Source organism: Notothenia rossii (genome assembly GCF_949606895.1).
Source record: "Notothenia rossii genome assembly, chromosome: 10".
NCBI classification, from domain to species: domain Eukaryota; kingdom Metazoa; phylum Chordata; class Actinopteri; order Perciformes; family Nototheniidae; genus Notothenia; species Notothenia rossii.
The window spans coordinates 47069108-47087634 of record NC_136908.1 but is presented as its reverse complement, the minus strand read 5'-3'; the positions used below and the strand labels follow the sequence as shown (position 1 = coordinate 47087634).

Sequence of the window (18527 nt, the reverse complement as noted above, 5' to 3'; positions counted from 1 at the left end):
GATGGAATTAGCTCTGTGTTGAGATTAAAAATAGAAAGCTACAGAGAGAAGAACAAACTCTTATGCCTTTCTAACCTCCGCACAGATGGCCAACGGTTATGAGTTCCTGTCTTGTTAAGTTACAGGAACCATTTTACTCCTCTGTTACACTGCAGAAAGGTGTGGGAGAGAGAGAACGGGGGGGTTCCAGAGCTATTTGACCATCAGGAAAGCACTTCTGATGAAGCATCCTGGCAGCTTAATGGGTTAGCTTGCTCTTGTGTGCTGTTTGGCACTCAGGCTTTCGGAGTAAAGCAAGACAATTGATTGACAGGAGATGCTGCATCAGCCATTTTAGATAATGATATTGAGGCTTTTGAGGGAGTGGTTCCACAGTGAGACAACTAAATGGATGTTCGAAATGGAACTGGCATGGTCATTAGCTCTTGCTAAAGGATCTTCTTCAGTCCTTCTCATTTGTTTTGACTTATTGCCAGTTTTTGCTGGGCAGGTGGTATACACACACACACAACGTTTGCTGGAAAGAATTGCCTGTGGTTTGAAGGGAGCTTACTGCAAGCATTGAGACTGCAGCATATAGTCACTATAGGAATTTAAACCTCACAAAACCTAGATAATAAGATAATAGCTGCGTATAGATCCGTAGTTGAACATAGCCATTGACCGACTCACAAAACCAGACATTTAATTTTAATATCCGTGTGATATGCAAAACATGCATTGCTCATTCATTGTGTTTCCACTTTCCTGCAGGTCCCAGACGCCATCAAGAAATGCCAGCGCGCCGGTATCACAGTGCGGATGGTGACTGGGGACAACATCAACACAGCTCGAGCCATCGCCACCAAGTGTGGCATCCTACTGCCCGGAGACGACTTCATCTGCATAGAGGGAAAAGAGTTCAACCGAAGGATACGCAATGAGAAAGGAGAGGTGGGCCTCGGCAGCAAATTACTTGACCTCAAAATTGACAGTTGAAAATGCTGCTTTTGGGATTCTATCAGGGTTTTTTCTCATGTTTCTAGATCGAACAAGAGCGCATTGACAAGATCTGGCCCAAACTACGAGTACTGGCACGCTCTTCCCCCACAGACAAACACACCCTAGTGAAAGGTAAATCGGTTATTCTGGTCTGAGCTAAATGTTTTGCTGTTACCAGTTTGTTGTTTTCAGCTTCAAGGATTATTCTGAAATTCCATTCTGTTCTACTTTTATCTAGGTATTATTGACAGCACAGTGTTAGAAAAAAGACAAGTAGTAGCCGTGACAGGAGATGGTACCAATGATGGTCCCGCCTTGAAGAAAGCTGATGTCGGCTTTGCCATGGTGAGTTTTGCTATCTTTAATAAGACTTAAAAAGAGGATCCATTACTTGAACATGCTAACATTACATTTATTGGTTATTGGTTATATTAGAATGTTTATATATTGTGATCAGATGCAGGCAGATTCTTGAGCATCATCTTTCTTTGTCTCCAGGGTATTGCCGGCACAGATGTAGCTAAGGAGGCCTCTGACATCATCCTGACTGACGACAATTTCTCCAGCATCGTCAAGGCCGTCATGTGGGGGCGCAACGTCTACGACAGCATCTCCAAGTTCCTCCAGTTTCAGCTAACTGTCAACGTGGTGGCTGTCATCGTAGCATTCACAGGAGCCTGCATCACACAGGTCAGCACCAACAGAGTTAATATAAAAGAAACGCATTGGTCTCTAGCATGAAGGTGGTTGAACTAAATGTTTCTTCACTGGTTCACACTTTAACGGAGTGAAAATATGACCTTGTGAAGATCCAGCTAGGACATCTGAGGGGAAACGCAGGGTGTGACGTGATTTATTATTTATTTTTTTTACACCATCAAAGTGGCAAAATGTTGACTTTTATTTTGTCTCTGTTTGGTGGTCAAGATAAGCTGGGAACTGCAGCCTAATGCAGTGATTGAAATATCATCTTTTTTATCTCAACCAGAAGATTGCAGATCTATCTTAAATATTCAATATATTCCTCAGAAATAGTCTTAATTCCCAATTCCCATTGCCTCCTGTGGCAATAAACCTTCATCAGTTATACCATTTGCATTTGTGTACGGAAACCAAATAACTGACAGTTGTGCTGCAGACAAGGGCATACATTGCTATTTGGTTCATGTCAGTTCAAATCTATTTAATTTATGCGTCGTATTTCCATGTTGTTAGAGATTTGATCCTATGTGTGACTGTGATAGATGGATCAATAAGTTATTGAACATAATTTGATGGTCAAAGATCAAGTTTGTGGGCTTCACTCAAAACGCATGTGCTAATTAAGACAATTTCACACACATTTCAAATAGGATAAAATGATGAAGTGATGACATTTTGCACGGACATGGCTATAAACTGCAGCTCGACTGGTAGGCGGAGGCATTCAACCGAGAGGCAGTAATTCCATTTAATTCCTCCCTCTCTCCCCCCTTCTCAACATAATGTGATGCCTCTCTCTGCCTCCAGGACTCTCCACTGAAAGCAGTCCAGATGTTATGGGTCAACCTCATCATGGACACTTTTGCTTCACTTGCCCTGGCCACGGAGCCCCCTACAGAAGCCCTGCTGCTTAGGAAGCCATATGGCCGCAACAAGCCTCTCATCTCCCGCACCATGATGAAGAACATCCTGGGTCAGGGAGTGTTCCAGCTAATCACCATCTTCACTCTGCTCTTTGCCGGTAAGAAGCCATCCAGGGTGCGCACAGCATGTGGACTTGTTGTGTAAATCCGTCCGTTTATTTGAACACATTGTCTCTGACTTTCCTGTAGGAGAGAGAATCTTTGATATCGACAGCGGCAGGAATGCACCGCTCCACGCTGGACCCTCTGAACACTACACCATTGTCTTCAATACCTTTGTACTGATGCAGCTTTTCAATGAGATCAATGCCCGCAAAATCCATGGTGAAAGGAATGTCTTTGAAGGCATCTTCAACAACCTCATCTTCTGTAGTATTGTCTTTGGTACCTTCATTATCCAGGTAAAGTACACAGGCATATTTCAGTTATATCTTTTTTTTGTAAATCTGCTTGGTGACTCATACTGCAAAAAAACATGATCAGTCCCTGAGACTTGCAACCTCTAAATGTGAATCTCAAAGATTGCTCTCTAATGAATTCCGCCTCTTCCTGCTTCTCCAGATCGTCATAGTGCAGTTTGGTGGGAAGCCGTTCAGCTGCGTGGCTCTGAGCCTCGACCACTGGCTATGGTGCACTTTCTTAGGCTTTGGCTCTCTGCTATGGGGACAGGTATGAAGTGACTATACAACTGAGCTTCACCGTCAGTTTGCCAGAGAGAAACAATGGTATGACACTGCCCCCCTGTGGTGGAGTTGGTGTAATGGGCGTCTAATGGTGGCAGATAAATGCAGCAGTATGTTGTACTATTGTAAAGAGATGGGTAAACTCCCAAATTCAAAATGAATATTTTAATTTTAAATAAAGTCTGTTGTAGTTATACTTCTCTGTACATAGCTTCAGCCAATCTGCAATTTTATTTAGATCAATCTGAACTGTCAAATTAAATGAATGTTTTTTTATTACTTATTATATACACATATATATATATATATATATATATATATGTATATGTATATATATATATATATATGTATATGTATATGTATATATATATATATATATATATATATGTATATGTATATATATATATATATATATATGTGTGTGTGTGTGTGTATATGTATATATATATATATATATATATATATATATATATATATGTGTGTGTGTGTGTGTATATATATATATGTATGTGTATATATATATGTGTGTGTGTGTATATATATATATGTATGTGTATATATATATGTGTATATGTATGTATGTGTATATATATACATGTGTATATGTATGTATGTGTATATATATATATATATATATATATATATACACACACACACATATATATATGTATATAAAACACATTATATAATAATCATGATAGAAGCTGAAATCAGACATCAAATCATTTTCAGCACTTTTGCTTAAAAATGACTGAAATGTTTAGTTTATTATTATTTCTGGTCTATATTTGTTGTACCATATTGCAATAATTTGTTAACATAACTTAGAACATCATTATTATCCCCTTTTTGATTAGCTTTGTTACAAAAATGTGTTTATTTATAAGCCTGTCACCTCACTGTGGGATGAGCTTGGACACGGAGCAAACCCAGATGACGTACAGCTGTCGTTGCCATGGAGCCTGGCAGACATTTTCAGGGTCACCGGCTGTTTAATGTCTCTGATGAAACGTAGCTCGTAATTAAATGCCAATCGGAGGAGTTTGACATTTTCACAAGTCAGTGCTGCTCATGTAAACACTCATGTGTTCCAGGTCATCTCCTCGATACCTACCAGCCGCTTAAAATTCTTGAAATCAGCGGGCCATGGCACCCAGAAGGATGAGATCCCGGACGAGGAGCTGGACGAGCTGGACGACAACGATGAGATCGACCACGCAGAGCGGGAGCTCCGTCGAGGCCAGATCCTCTGGTTCAGAGGCCTCAACCGCATCCAGACTCAGGTAACCATCCACAGACCCTCCCTGCACCAAAACCAACCCCCCAAAGTCCAAGGGAATCAAAAGCCATAAACCCTTTAACTCTATTGCTCTTCCAGCTTAAAATCGATGTTCTCTTTCTCGGCATTCTTAAAGAATGGCTTGTGCCCTTAAACAAAAGCCTTTCCTCTTATTTTCTGTTTTGCTTCTGGGCTATTTCTGACTCGTTCTGAATCTGCTAAAACACGACAAGTTTGAAGGTACTGATGAGAAGCGATTGGATAGGAAGCACGATAAAACGGCTGAATGTTCAAAGCGTATTGGCATTGCTATTCCCTGAAAATATGGACGGATTCTGCGGAGAAAAGAGTGAGAGGTCAGAGCTCCCTCCGATCAGTGCCTTTAAACCCAGCGTCCCCCTTTACTCTCTCTCTCTTTGAACTATAATGCCTAAATCAAATTTCCAAGTGATGTTTTCTATTGTTGCTGGTGCCTTTTCTTTATTTTTCACTCTCCTCTGGCTGTATTGTGTTTTATTTCCTCTGGGCTTTTCTCCTGTCACGCTGTCTGATTCTTTGCAGATGGATGTAGTGAGTGCGTTCCAGAGTGGAACTTCCTTTCAGGGGGCTCTAAGGCGGCAGGCCTCCAACTCCAGCCAACAACAGCACGATGTAACCAATGTTTCTAGCCCTACACATGTAGCCTTATCCACTACTACCACTACTGCCACTGCCGCCAACACCGCTTCTGCCACTGTGGGGTGTGAGTGCGTGTTCTCCTCTAGTGCATGAGACTTTTTTTACCTCTTCTGTTTTCCTAACATCTTCCTCCTCCACTCTTCTTCTCACCTAACGTTGACACTTTTACTCTCTCATGCCTCAAATGTCATGTAATGTAAAAAAGACACCAGCAAGACATCTTCCATATTGCTTCGATAACACTGCTGTATATATATATATATGTATGTATGTATGTAACCAGGTCGCTTCTAGTGTCAAAGTGTTATCTCTGTGTCATCATGTTTTCTGTTCTGCTTCTGCTTCAGTCCTAGAAATGGCATAGATTGGGAAGGGCAGGGGGGGTGATGTGAATTTCATATTTGACAAGCATTGTATTCTGGATTGACTGTCACCAGGTTTGCCTGCAGCTTCCCCCCCCCTTGTGCTCTGTTCCTCTGTAGCACCCATGGGTCTGTGTCGCAGCTCGCTAGTCCCTAGTTGGGTAAATGTTTTGAGTATATGCCCATGATCACGGCCAAAAACCATAGATGGGGACCTCCTGTGAGATAATGTATCCGAGTGTCAGTGGATGTCTTGTCAGTCAGTGAAATAATGAGCTTTTCTCCTCCAGCTGTGGCCGTGAAAAAGATAGGGGGTGGCAAGGGAGAGGCTCCAATCGCACCCTGTAGTGGACCAGCAGCTTATATGACAGTTCATTGGATGCGTGTAGTTATGTAAGATCTGGCAGCCCTTTTCTGCATGAAACATCACCACATAGGGAGCGGACACGGATCATTTGATGATGGTATTTCCAAAGGCCGTGCTCCAACAACCGTGTGGCTGGTGACTATTTTTCTCTTTCAGATCTTCCTAGGCAAGACCATCTGAGCAGCCGTGGATCTTAAATGTCTAACAGATGTCCCGAGTGTGGAACAAATGTCTTTGCCCCTTGAATGTCAAAACGTGGGACTTTCCCAGATACACTCACACTAGTTCTACTGTTTTTCCCCCATGGCATGTCGGAAAATATGCAATTTAAGTAACGTTCAGATCTCTGTCTCAGGTGGGACCCCCTGAATCCCCTGATCCTGCCTCCATTCTAAACTCTGAACTTTTCCTTTCAGGTTTCTCCTTGAGTTTCTCAAAGTCTTTTTCCTTGTTGAATACTTGTTTGTTGTCAGTATGTGTCCACCTGGCAATGTGTTGCCTGAAAAGAATGAATTCCACTGACTCCCCACATATTCTCCTTTAGATTCTGTGAAATGTGTCATGGGCTATACTCAAAGGTTTACTACCATTGAACACAAGGTAGCGCCACGCTCTGCATGGGTTCAAAGTTCTCTGGTCTCGTTTGTGAGTTTTTCTCTTTGTGCTGTTTTTGACACGTAAACCAGCTTGTAGCTTGGCTGCCGCAGCTTTTTGTTTTGCCCCGCAAACATAAGCTGTAACTGACCACCCCTTCCTTCTTCCTGTCTCTGTCTCTTTCTTCCTGTCTCTTTCTGTCTCTGTCCTCTTTCAATTTCTTCCTGTCCTTCCTTTTCTGTCTCTGTCCTCTGCCTCTCTTTCCTGTCCTTCCTTTTCTGTCTCTTTCCTTTGTCTCTCCTTTCCTCTGTCTCTTTATTTCCATCTTTCTTTATGCCTCTATTCCCCTGTCTGTTTTTAACTGTCTTTCTTTCTGTCTCTATTCACATTGTCTCTCTGTCTGTCCTTCTTTCTCTGTCACTTTCTTGTCGTTTGTTCTTCCTGCCTTTTTTCTCTCCCAACTCTTTCCTAAGCATGTCCAAGTAAACTCTTGTGTCCAGCCTCTGTCCTCTCTTCTCTTCGGATGTGTTCTTGTCTAAAGAACAACATCCCTCTTGTCTCTTAGTTTCCTTTTTGCATTTTGATTAATCAGACACCAAGTGTTTTGTGACACCTTGCAACTGAACTCACCAAAACAAAAACATACATTGCATTGGGTTTGACATTGGATTGACCCTTCCCAAGACATTGGAGGATTTCCTTAATGGATTTGAAGAATATCTGTTTTTACAAGCTTACAGTCAGGTATCAGTTTTATTTCTACTGAATGGAACTCGAGGTTTCTATTCTTCCGAAACACTTTCCTTAGAGTCATGGCTAAAGTCTAGCTCGTGCTTATACTTGATTAGCATTAGCATCATTTCTGTCCATCAGAAATGTAAAATATTGTGACATTTTTGCATTTATGTTTTGGTATATTGGCAAATGAATCGAACTGAAGAACATAGGCTGCTCCTCATTACACTTTTTTGCCATACAAGTATGAATTTTCGGTGGTTTGAAGGCAAACGTCTGAGCAAATATTGGGCAGCAAACTTAAAGTGAACTGCTATTACAAGTTGTGAATTTAAACAACTGGACATAACTGCACACCTGCACGAGAGTTCTCCCCCTCACAGAATTGGTTGCCCCTAAAACTCACCTCTTATTGACCCAAGAAAACCTGCGCCCTTCAGTTTTTTATGTTGTCCAAATTTCAAACGCACAAACATCCGTACTGATTGTGACTGACGGTGTGTTCCCTGTCGCTTCCCCCTCCCTCCAGATCCGGGTGGTGAATGCATTCCGCAGCTCCATCTCCCTCTATGACGGGCAGGATAAGCCCGACTCGCGGTCATCCATCCACAACTTCATGAACCACCCCGAGTTCCGGATAGAGGACTCTGAGCCCCATATTCCCCTCATAGATGACACCGACGCCGAGGACGACGCTCCTACCAAGCGCAACTCCTCCAGCCCCCGCAACACCACGCCCACGCCACCCTCACCCACACCCTCCCACACCACCATCGCACCCACCGTCATCCCCACCACGCCGGTCTCTCCCTCCCCAAACCAGAACAATAACGCTGTGGAGAGCGGTAACCACCTCCTCCCAGAGGGCCCCAAATCAGGAACCCCCTCGGCCCCGGGGAGCCCCCTACACAGCCTGGAGACCTCCCTTTGATCTGACCCCCGCCACGTGTCTCCACCACCCGTCTACCCGCCACGAGGAGCTCCACGCAGACAACAGGAACGACGAACACTTGGAGAGAGAGGCGAAGGGCTAGAAGGAGAGCGTGTGTGAGCTGGCTGGACTCAGAACAGCAAACATTCAGAGGAATGTACGGCTTGGTGTGGATGCTTTGGTCTTCTTCTTTTTGTTGTTCTTATTATTACCCCGCTGCAACACAAGGACTCTATTGTACCCCCCCCCCCCCCCCCCCTCCCCCTCCTTGGTCACTTTTTATTTCTTCTCGGTAAACAAGGGGTGATTATAAACCCGGATTGAAAGTGACCTGTTTTTATTATTCTATTATTATTATTATTATTTGAATTGAGAAGGGGGGGGTGCTCCTCCTGGCTTGAAGATCGTCTGTAAGAATTCTGAAAGAACCTTTACGCTTCTCTTTTATCTGAATGGTGTTGTATATTTATCTCTTTGGCCCTTGCTCATTCAAAACTTATTTCTGCTCCATTGGCTGTTAATATTTTGAGTTATTTATGTTTTTGGAAAAAGCAGGTCTGTTTACAAAGTTTGTAGATACTTTTTTTCTGTTTGTAGGCAAAAGAGCTTCCTGATGTATGATGCAGAAAACTGAGACAGAATATAAAATGAATGAGAGGATTATTTCAGATACTGCTGTATTTTCAGGACAAAAAGGGTGTTTCTATTGAAACTTAACTATTTTTGCCTGCAAGTTTTATTTGTTATATATTTGTAGATACATGTAGAACCTTCTAGCCAAACCGATAAACACTAAGGCTTGTATAGAAAAGAGGTCCACGGTTGGAGGAGTTTTCACAGGAGACGCGACGGGAAAGACAATTCGGGCCTCTGTCCACTAACATTGCTATAAATATTCTTCCATTTCTTCGATAGTTTTCATGTGCACAAAACCTTCTGGAGTTCTGGATTCTCTTTTCATTCATTCTTTTGTGTTCAAGGATTTCCACATGTTAAAGGTTCACTCATTAAAGGGAGTTAAGAAGATATCTGGGCCCATCTTTAGCAAGCATCTCAGACTGACACCAATATCATGCTGAAACAAAGTCTTACCTCGCAGTCGGAAATGAAGTTATTAACCTCCTGCAGTCGCTTCAGCAGGAAGTAGAAGTTCTTTAGATTTGTTTTGTTTTACACACTGCACCGTAAAGTAAAATGTCTTCTTGTAGTAGTTAGATTTAAAAGATTTGATGCAGGGAAATCTCATGGGTGTGTGGCTAATTTATGCATGCAAGGCTAACATTGATTTTATCCACAGCTCATAAAACACTACTAAAATCACCTTTTTGTTCAAAGTATTGCTGTATTCAGCAAGTGCTCCTATTTATTCTTCACTCACACTAAACTTGAATGTGCCTTGGCTACAAAAACAATTGAGACGATGCATTTCCCGCCTGCAGGTAACTCCTCAGATAAACACTGTTACTCCTACAGCTAAGCGTAGGACCAATCCGCTTCATTCTGATGGTTCTGGGCCAGTTGTGAATCATTCGCTCTCTCTGGATGCTTGGTAAATATGGCCCCTGGTTACCTTTGCTTTTTCTTTGTTTTAAACCAGTGCATTTCATTTTTACTTTTTGTCTATCTCAGCAAACATACCCCCCTGCCAATGTATAATATTAACATTTGTTGACTCAGGCATAGAGTAAATATTTAATTTAAAAGGAATCTATAACAAAAGAACCTTTTTAACTTCAGACTTTGTGTATTTAGATAGCAAAAAAATGTCTTGATTAAAAAAAAAAAAGCAAGTGAATTATTTTCATATTTCATCAATCTTTTGAGTCATGCCTTAGGGAAAACTTAATTTAACTCCTCCGAGTTCTGGTTTGTTGACATTTAAAAACGGGGGGGAAGGCTTCTTTTTTTGGTCTCTTTTTTTTGATTTGAACCCTGTCCATAAGACTCCTTTCAACATGGATTAATGTTGCTGCATTTGGTTTGTTTGTAAAATATTTTTGACACCTGATGTACTGGAAACGCTAAAGAATTGGACATGTGCATTTTTCAAGAATAAAGACTAGGCATACACTGGTATCTATCTGCACAGGGTACTTTATTTCATAGCGTTCCTTGGGGAAAACAATTTTGATACAAATCATAATAAAACGTATACCTTTGTATTTTTATGACAATACCGATGATACCTTTCATCGTACTAAACCAATTTTGGATGATTTGACACCAATCACGTTATATGGGGAGGGTTTTGGCCACTAAAATGTGTGTTCTGGAATATTCATCTCAGGGTGCAATCGGTGTGAAAGAGAACAGGCCTCTTTAATTTGTATATTACCACGCTTAATTAAATGTTAAGGACGGTGCTTGTCACCCACACAGGAGCTGGGCCAGCAGGCTGCAGATTGTCCTGCTGCCGGCTGGCCGTCTCCACCTGGAGGGCCGTGGAGATGTTAAATCACAACGTTCTCTGAGGAAACACTTAGATTGATATCTTTTACAGATGATAAAATAGCAGCTGGGATTGCATACAAAGTGAGAAATTGAAAAGGCAAGCGGAATCCACATGAGGAGTTTGTTCTGTAGCTTCTTCCTGTAGTGGGAATGAATGTTTTTCCATCTGTTTTATGGATTATTTTTTTATCTTTTAACATTTGGAAATAAAAGTACTTCATGTCTGTTTATCTTGAGCATTTTAAATGGATATCGTGATTGGATTTACATTTGAAACTTGTCGAGTAATGTGTATGGTTTTTAAAAATAAAAAATGTATTTAGCCTAATTGCAGGGCCATGTTTTTCATTTCCCATGCAGTATTTATGGAGTGGAGTCATGCATTCAAATGTGGTCGTCTACATTTCTGCAAGCTAACATCTCTGGCTTTTGTGAGAGTGATTTTCACACAATAAAGTAACTGTTTAATTGACTCATTATCATCATCATCAGCTAATGGACAAAGCGGACGAATCACTGTTAAATATAGTGTGAATTTACCTTCTAATATATTTTAATACGTGAGCTAGAGAGCTTTCTGTCAGATTATTTACATTGTAAATAATGGCTGGAATTATTTAATATCTCATGTCATGTTTTTTTTTATTCAAATAATTCTGATACAAAAATATATATATTTTAGATTTTGATTATTATAAAATATATCTAAAAAATGTGATGATACAAAAATATAGTATAAATGTATGGAGTCCCTAAGGGGATTTATGAAATAATTTCAGACTGCCAAGTTTCTGTGTGGTAATGAGAGTACATTAATTAATGTAGTTATATTTTAGAGTCCAAGCTATTTTGCAAAATATTTTGTTGGGAGTTCTCATCTGATTAATTGAACCCAAATTGTATCTGTGCAGACTGCTGCGTTGGCGGATTATCCATGAGTGTAGTGTACTGTCCATTACCCTCCAGACAGAATCTGCACTGCAGGACTCAGCTAATCTACATTGATCTATGATGGAGGAACATCTGTACAGCTGCTTTAGTACCTTCCCTCTATGAAACCCTCCAGCATCGGAGGTCAAGGGAGCTGTCCACCTGCTCGCTCTGTGAGGACATATGTGTGTTTGTCAGTCTGCCAACACACACACATTCACTATTATGTAGTGCCTAACTTTATTAATACATTTTAGGATTCGATTTTTTGTGAGTTTGATTTTCCTTTTCACATTGTTGCTTATTTACTCGTTGATGTTTTATGTTATAGCCTACAGATACATTTCATTTTTTAAGGGGCTTTGGAATTATTAATAGGCCTATATGATAAAAGCTGTTACCAATAAATTCATCATCTGATCCTGCTTAAGGACTTATCGATGTATGATCTGATAAACTGAATTTAGAAACACAAAATCAGTTGTCGTTGCACAGCCACACCACCAGAGGACAGTCGACTTATCTCTGGACCTCTGCTTGTAGCCCTTTAAACAAAGATTGTAGAGATGAGTCACTCGGGGTCGCCTTCCTTCACATGCGGTCGGGAAAACAACCACAACCCATTGCGCTGCTAGGATAATTAAGTTTGCCTAGCAACTGAGTGAGACGTCTACACTCTTCTTCCTCTTACCGAGGTTCCTTTCCGCTCTGCAGGAATCCCTTCTGCAGTAATGGACTCTGACACCGGCCGAAGGTCTGCAAACCACAGGTCGTAACGTTTCTGTAAGTACTGCAGTGTGCTATACTGTCAGCCTCTCAAAACTAACACACCGTGTTGTAGAATGAGTGAAGGGGAAGCTGTGTGTTTCCCTCTTGAGTTGGACGTTATTGAATGCCCCCCTTAAAATCGTTAATGTTAAGCTAATTTACTGTAACGTTGTATCCTTATTTGAGTGTTGGAGCTCAATTAGCATGTTCTGTCAGCTGGTGGCTGGTCCCCGAACGCCACACAATGCACATTGGATGATCGTGCTGTATAGTAATGTCAACAATATAGGTGAGAAGGCAGCCAGATCTCACCTGTATGGAGTTATATGACCTATTCCTCATTATTTTAGACTAGATTAGATCCAACTTTATTGTCATTGTCCAGAGTACTAAGAAAATGAAAGGCACTTACCATCTAACCAGAAATGCAGAACAAGTAGTAGGCTACAGTGATATTTGCATAAAACAAATATACATCTGACAGTATTTACACTATGAACAGTATAAGGAGGTATCTAGACATTATAAACAGCAGTATAGAAATTGAATATACTATAGATCAGGTCCAAATAAAACAGTACTATACACTATAAATATGAATATACTATAGAGACTGTTATTGACATTTTTAAGTAATATGAATAAATGTGAGTATGCTAAACCAGGCTGGCCTATTTTAGTGTATTCTAAATGATTCTGTGTGTTTTATTGTGTTTATTTTATTGATAGTCTATGGATATCTAACTGAATTCTGTTGATATTTAAACATACACTGTTTATTTGTTGAACTCAACGCTGTTGTAACAAACAAAACTTTGGGATCAATGGTGTACATCTAATCTAATCCATACTGTTGCATGTGACCCATCCTCTCCTAGAGGCAGGAATGAGACACCGCTGAGCTCAACATGAAAGAGTGGTGGGTGCATGTGGGTTTGATCTGCATCCCACTGATGGCTGTCTACCTTCACATCCCACCCCCCCACCTGTCCCCCGCCCTGCAGAAGTGGCACAGTGCGGGGGAGGTGTTCCACTTCAGAGGCAGGGAGATCTTCTACAGAGGTGAGTTTGGAATGTGTCCTCGGTCACAGTGATGGGGTTAATGTACACACACGGGTAGTCAGGAGTTTAATGGAATATTACTTTGACCAGGGCTTCATTACGTTTTCAATTCACGAATATTATTTTAACATCCAAATCAAGTGAAAAAAAGCCATTATAAGAGACATCGTACGTTTTGTCTGACTGGCTAACAGTCCAACACCCAAAGAGATGCACTTTATTTTCCGGCTGTTCTAGAGCTTATAACCATAGAGATTGCCATTAAATGTTCAAGTTTTCATTTTCTTTATCGACTAATTGTTCAATCTATATAAATGTCACATTGTCTATTGTCTTATGAGCTAAGCGGTGTGCTTTTGAGAGACCTGATCATATTCTTAGTTATAATGTTGTTTATTTATTTTTTCACCATGCATCCATCCCTTCCCCACATGTGCTTTTCACACATGTAAATGTCTTCTCTCCCTGAACCAGATTCCTACGGTGCTTTGGGAAGCTCTGATGTCATCATTCTGCTGCACGGCTTCCCCACCTCCAGCTTCGACTGGAACAAGGTACGCAATCAGTAGCTAGTGAAACACACCGAAGCACCGTTAAAAAGCATAGATGTCGTTTTCACGCTTGAAAAGACTTTGATTGGGTTAGCTGGACTAGACTCGTAGAGAGACACTCCTTTTAAAAACACATGATTATTTCAGAGTTTGAGCTAGAAAACAGGGACCTGTTCAAATATCTATAACATTTCCATGACACAGAAATGAAAAAAGGAATCTCAATAGAAGGCAATGAAGTAATTGGAGTTCTGGCAGGCTCGTCTCATCAAACCCCCTCAGAAATGGTCTCTATAGCAATTAACAAAAAAACATATGGAAGAAGTAACCTATATGTGAAAATGAAGTGGGAGGGAGAGTTTAACATTGAGTCGTCTGAGAGTGATTGGCATTCTATGCTGAAAACACCTAGGCTTGATTCCAGATAGTATCATTGGAAAGGAACACCTCTTATCTTTAAAAGAAATCCTGATACAGGTTAAAAGGTGACCCTCCTGGCCTGGGTCAGTGGCTCGACATTGTAGAAGAAATGTATGCTATGTAAAGACTGACCTACTGTCTGAGGACTAAAGCAGAGCTCTGTGAACGAGGCTGGGAGAAATGGAATGTATCAATGTAATAAGAAGGCTGTAAATGTGGAGGAGTGTGGTCCCCTGTTTAGTTTTTCAGTATCTGTGTGTGTTATGTATTTGTCAATTACAAATAATGTGTTTGACCAGAGAATAAATGTGTGTTTTTCTGTACAGATCTGGGAGCCCCTCACTCAGCGCTTCCATCGAGTCATTGCACTAGACTTCCTGGGTTTCGGCTTTAGTGACAAGCCTGTGAGTAGTGTCAGTTCAAATGTCTCTATTTTATAGATGAAGCAATTATGAACACATGTCCTGCTTGATGATCTATAACTTCACTGACTCATGACGTGTTTCCTCCTGCCGGACCCCCCAGAGACCCCACAAGTACTCCATCTTCGAGCAGGCCAGTGTGGTGGAGGCTCTGGCGGCTCACCTGGGTCTGAGCCACCAGAGAGTGAATGTGATGTCCCACGATTACGGAGACACCGTGGCCCTGGAGCTGCTCTACAGGTCTGTGTGTGTGCCAGGGAACGCATTTGATAACAGAGTAGAATGTTAAAGAGCTAACCCCCCCCCCCTCCTCTGTGTTTTCTCTGTCCTGCTGCTGAACAGAAGTGACCAAAACCGCACAGGTCACCTGACCTTCAACAGCCTGTGTCTCTCTAACGGAGGTACTGTCTTTGGGCATGTTGTAGTTAGCAGCTTTACAGCAACAAGACTGGGGCTCTTATATTCTGTAATCACTTCTTAAAGGAAGGCTTCATCCACAAAGAACATCTCTATATTCCTCTCTCATCCTGGGTTACCTTGACATCTTAAAGAGAAGAAAAAGAAAGAAAGTCCTTGATGAATACACTTAACACCTGTAAAAACACCGTGTGTGTTTAGCCATCTGTTATGTTCTCTCAGAGGAACACACACCATGGTGCCGGCCACAGTGGAGCCATTCACAAACATGAGACTGCCATTAAGTGGGACACCTCACCAAGAACCCAATACACTAAAGACTTAAAGGACAATTCTGCCGATTGCAAACTTTTTTCATGCAGGATGTTTTGAAAATATAGATGGATCAGTATTTGAAACGTTGTATTTCCTAAATAACACAGAATATCAGACCACGCATGTTCTAGAATCTAGTTGCTAGCTAGCTAATAGCTGGTTATTTAAACTACACATCTCATAACACAATCTATTTGGGAAAAAGATATGTTCCCATAACTCTGTTAAACAGCAAAGCTTTGATAATCTGCAAGTAGGAAGAGTTTAGTAGTCCAGAGTTATGTCAAGTTTAAAATTATAAATAAAAAGGTCTGAATATTGTACACTAAAACACTTCAGACTCAAATGTTGGCAATTATATTTCAAAAGTATATTGATGTATAGTACAGATAGAAAATAGCATTCTTATTTGGTTTTGAAGATTGTGTGTTTATTGTTTGTACAGGATTGGAATACAAGTTCATGGTGAAGTCTGTGGATCCAGATGGAACCACTGCAGTGACTGAGAATAAAAAACATCCGGTTGATGTAGTGACACGCGTCAACCCTGACCTCCCTGAAGAAGGGGTGGAGGAGGAAGGGGGAGCCAAACTGGGAGAAGTGACCACTGCTGCCCCTGTGCTCCTACCAAACAGCACTGGTAATTATAATGATTTCAGTAGTGCACATGCAGGGTCTAAGCCCACGGGCCGAACACACAGATGCCTGAGACATCATCATTTCTGAAAGTGCTCAGATGTCCACGACACATTTATAGAGTGTGACCAAATGAGTGTTCCAGCTAAATGGTTACATATGTCATACTATTGTGTACCAGCTGTGATGTAGGCATTTGTATAGTGTGTTGGTTGAGACTGTAGGGACTTTGAAACAGTAATAATGTAATCAGATAACTTTTTAACCATTGAGACACCTCAGAGTATATTATCATGATTCTGTCAAGGTCACTTGGAGTCACAAATGGAGGCCAAGATCACGAAGACAAAAAGGCAACACAAATTGAGGTTCAACAAGAAGCTTATTATATACATTGAACACAGCTCCAGGGAAAGAACAGCTTTCTGCAACCCAATTTATTTCCATTGTTGCTTCAGGTGAACATAACCAGAAGACTAATCAAAGACGAAGCTTGTCATTGCCCATTGTCCATGTCAGCATGTTTATTCATAACTTATAATCATTTACTGGAAAACAATTAGCTCATTCTGTGTAAGGAATTATGGATTTGCTCAAGCCCAGTAGGTCACTTTTTAATATGGAGTCTTCAAAGGAGTAAATGAAAATGTGTCCCTGTTTTTTTATTTTTGCAGGATATGATTTTTGAATTGTAATTCCTTCAAACAAAGATTCACAGAAAGTTTGCACAACGAGAACAGAAATATTTACAACGAATGTTCCATGTTGATCAAATACACACACAACTGGAATTCAATAGATGTTGGTTGAGTCAAAGTGGTTCCTTCTTTTGGCCCCTTATGATTCAATCCACCAAGTAGTCCTGCTTGTAATTGATGTTGTTTTGGGCGTCAGATTCTCTTGAGGGGACTGCTGAGTGGAGACAGAGGAAGAAAAGAAGGGTACTTGGAACCAACACAGCTGGTGAGTGGCCAAGACAACTTATTCTCCTCCTCATCTTTTCACTTTTTTTCAATCTTGTTTACTTGCTTTGTGCCTTCCATAAGCTATGAGTAATGATATCCTTGAAATTGTTTAAAAAGCACAATGTGGGAGAGAATGATAAGAGCAAAACTTAATCCATGAATGTTTGATAGCCTGTGCTAGATTTCGTGACGCACTTAATGAAAAACAAGCGCAGTAGGAAAAAAAGCTTCTCACTAGACCTTGTGTGAATCATACAGTACATTGATAACATCCAGCAGGTCCCTTTATACTTAATAATTCATTTAGAAATTCTCTAATTTGCTCTTTTCTTGAGAGAAGATGAATATCATGAAATATTTGTTTGTTGTGATCAGTCAGGCAATTTATTAACATTTCTTATCCATCTCTATAAGAAAGCAAACAAGTAAGCATCCCTTTTACACAAACACTTGTCAGAGCAGGTTTCATAATCACATTTGTGAAATCTCGTCAGTCTAAAAATCTCCCCAAACATTTTGCACACTAGTGGCCCCAAGTGGCCTCAATATATATATATGTTTAGAGTGTCATGAAGTTAAAAATGTAGGCAATAATACACATCCTCGATCATATTGAAAAATAAGCTACATTTGTATGTTTTTATTTGTTCTCGCATGCAAGCAGAGCGCTGTCTGGAGCCCATGTCAGAGGGGGCCTGCTCAGAGTTTGTTCTCCTCTGGTACTTCCACCCTCGCTCAGGGGAGTGCAGGCCGTTTGTGTACGGAGGCTGTGGAGGAAACACAAACCAATTCTCTTCAACACAAGAGTGCCAGAGTTGGTGTGGGGTGCAGAGGAGAGGTAAGGGGAACTAATCAGATCACTAAGTAAACGTTGTTCAGCTAATTTTCTGCAACAGTGTCTCAGTTTGATTGGGAAGATGCTGTGATTCAAAAAATAGTCATTAAGACAACACAATATTTGCCGAATCTTTAATCATAGTAATTAAAATGGCATTTACACTTCCATAGGTACGAATCCTGGAGAGGAAACAATCAACCAAAAATGAGGAAATCATTTGTGTACATAACGTTGTAAAATGTTCGAATCGTGTGTTTTTTTGTGGATTTATTTATATATTTTAACGGCTTGATTTTTTTAGAGACAAAGTTTTGAAAATCGAAATGTGAATTTTATATACTTTTATTCTGAAATAGACTGGCATTAGACTGAGTTTTTTAAAGTCCGAAAATATCAATTTCCATCCTGAAATATTAAATCACTCTTTTCCTTGTCTATATTTGTCGTACTCGTCTCTTCTCTCCATCTCTCTTGAATACTCAGTCACCTTTCTGATGTTTTCATAAAGTGCCCTGCC

At 40.7% G+C, this 18527-nt stretch overlaps 2 protein-coding genes across 6 annotated transcripts in view; both read left to right on the top strand.

The window, feature by feature from the left end:
- Window positions 1-11014, top strand: part of atp2b1a (ATPase plasma membrane Ca2+ transporting 1a) — a 38692-nt gene extending 27678 nt beyond the window's left edge. The window contains exons 13-22 of one of the 5 annotated variants that reach the window (XM_079654114.1): window positions 754-933; window positions 1026-1113; window positions 1220-1326; window positions 1480-1671; window positions 2491-2704; window positions 2796-3007; window positions 3168-3275; window positions 4384-4572; window positions 5130-5219; window positions 7834-11014. In XM_079654114.1, the coding sequence (XP_079510240.1) occupies window positions 754-933; window positions 1026-1113; window positions 1220-1326; window positions 1480-1671; window positions 2491-2704; window positions 2796-3007; window positions 3168-3275; window positions 4384-4572; window positions 5130-5219; window positions 7834-8235 (1782 nt within the window). In that variant the 3' untranslated portion in view covers window positions 8236-11014. Of the gene's footprint in view, window positions 1-753; window positions 934-1025; window positions 1114-1219; window positions 1327-1479; window positions 1672-2490; window positions 2705-2795; window positions 3008-3167; window positions 3332-4383; window positions 4573-5129; window positions 5315-7833 lie in introns of those variants that run through there. The other 4 variants (XM_079654116.1, XM_079654117.1, XM_079654115.1 and 1 more) reach the window with 4 other exon arrangements.
- Window positions 11015-15499: 4485 nt separating this feature from the next.
- LOC307021560 (uncharacterized protein) lies at window positions 15500-18445 on the top strand. Its single transcript, XM_079653770.1, has 4 exons — window positions 15500-16211; window positions 17102-17170; window positions 17837-18010; window positions 18181-18445. Exons 1-4 carry the CDS (start codon window positions 16034-16036, stop codon window positions 18216-18218), a joined length of 459 nt encoding a protein of 152 aa, XP_079509896.1. The 5' UTR covers window positions 15500-16033; the 3' UTR covers window positions 18219-18445.
- The last annotated feature ends 82 nt before the right edge of the window (window positions 18446-18527 follow it).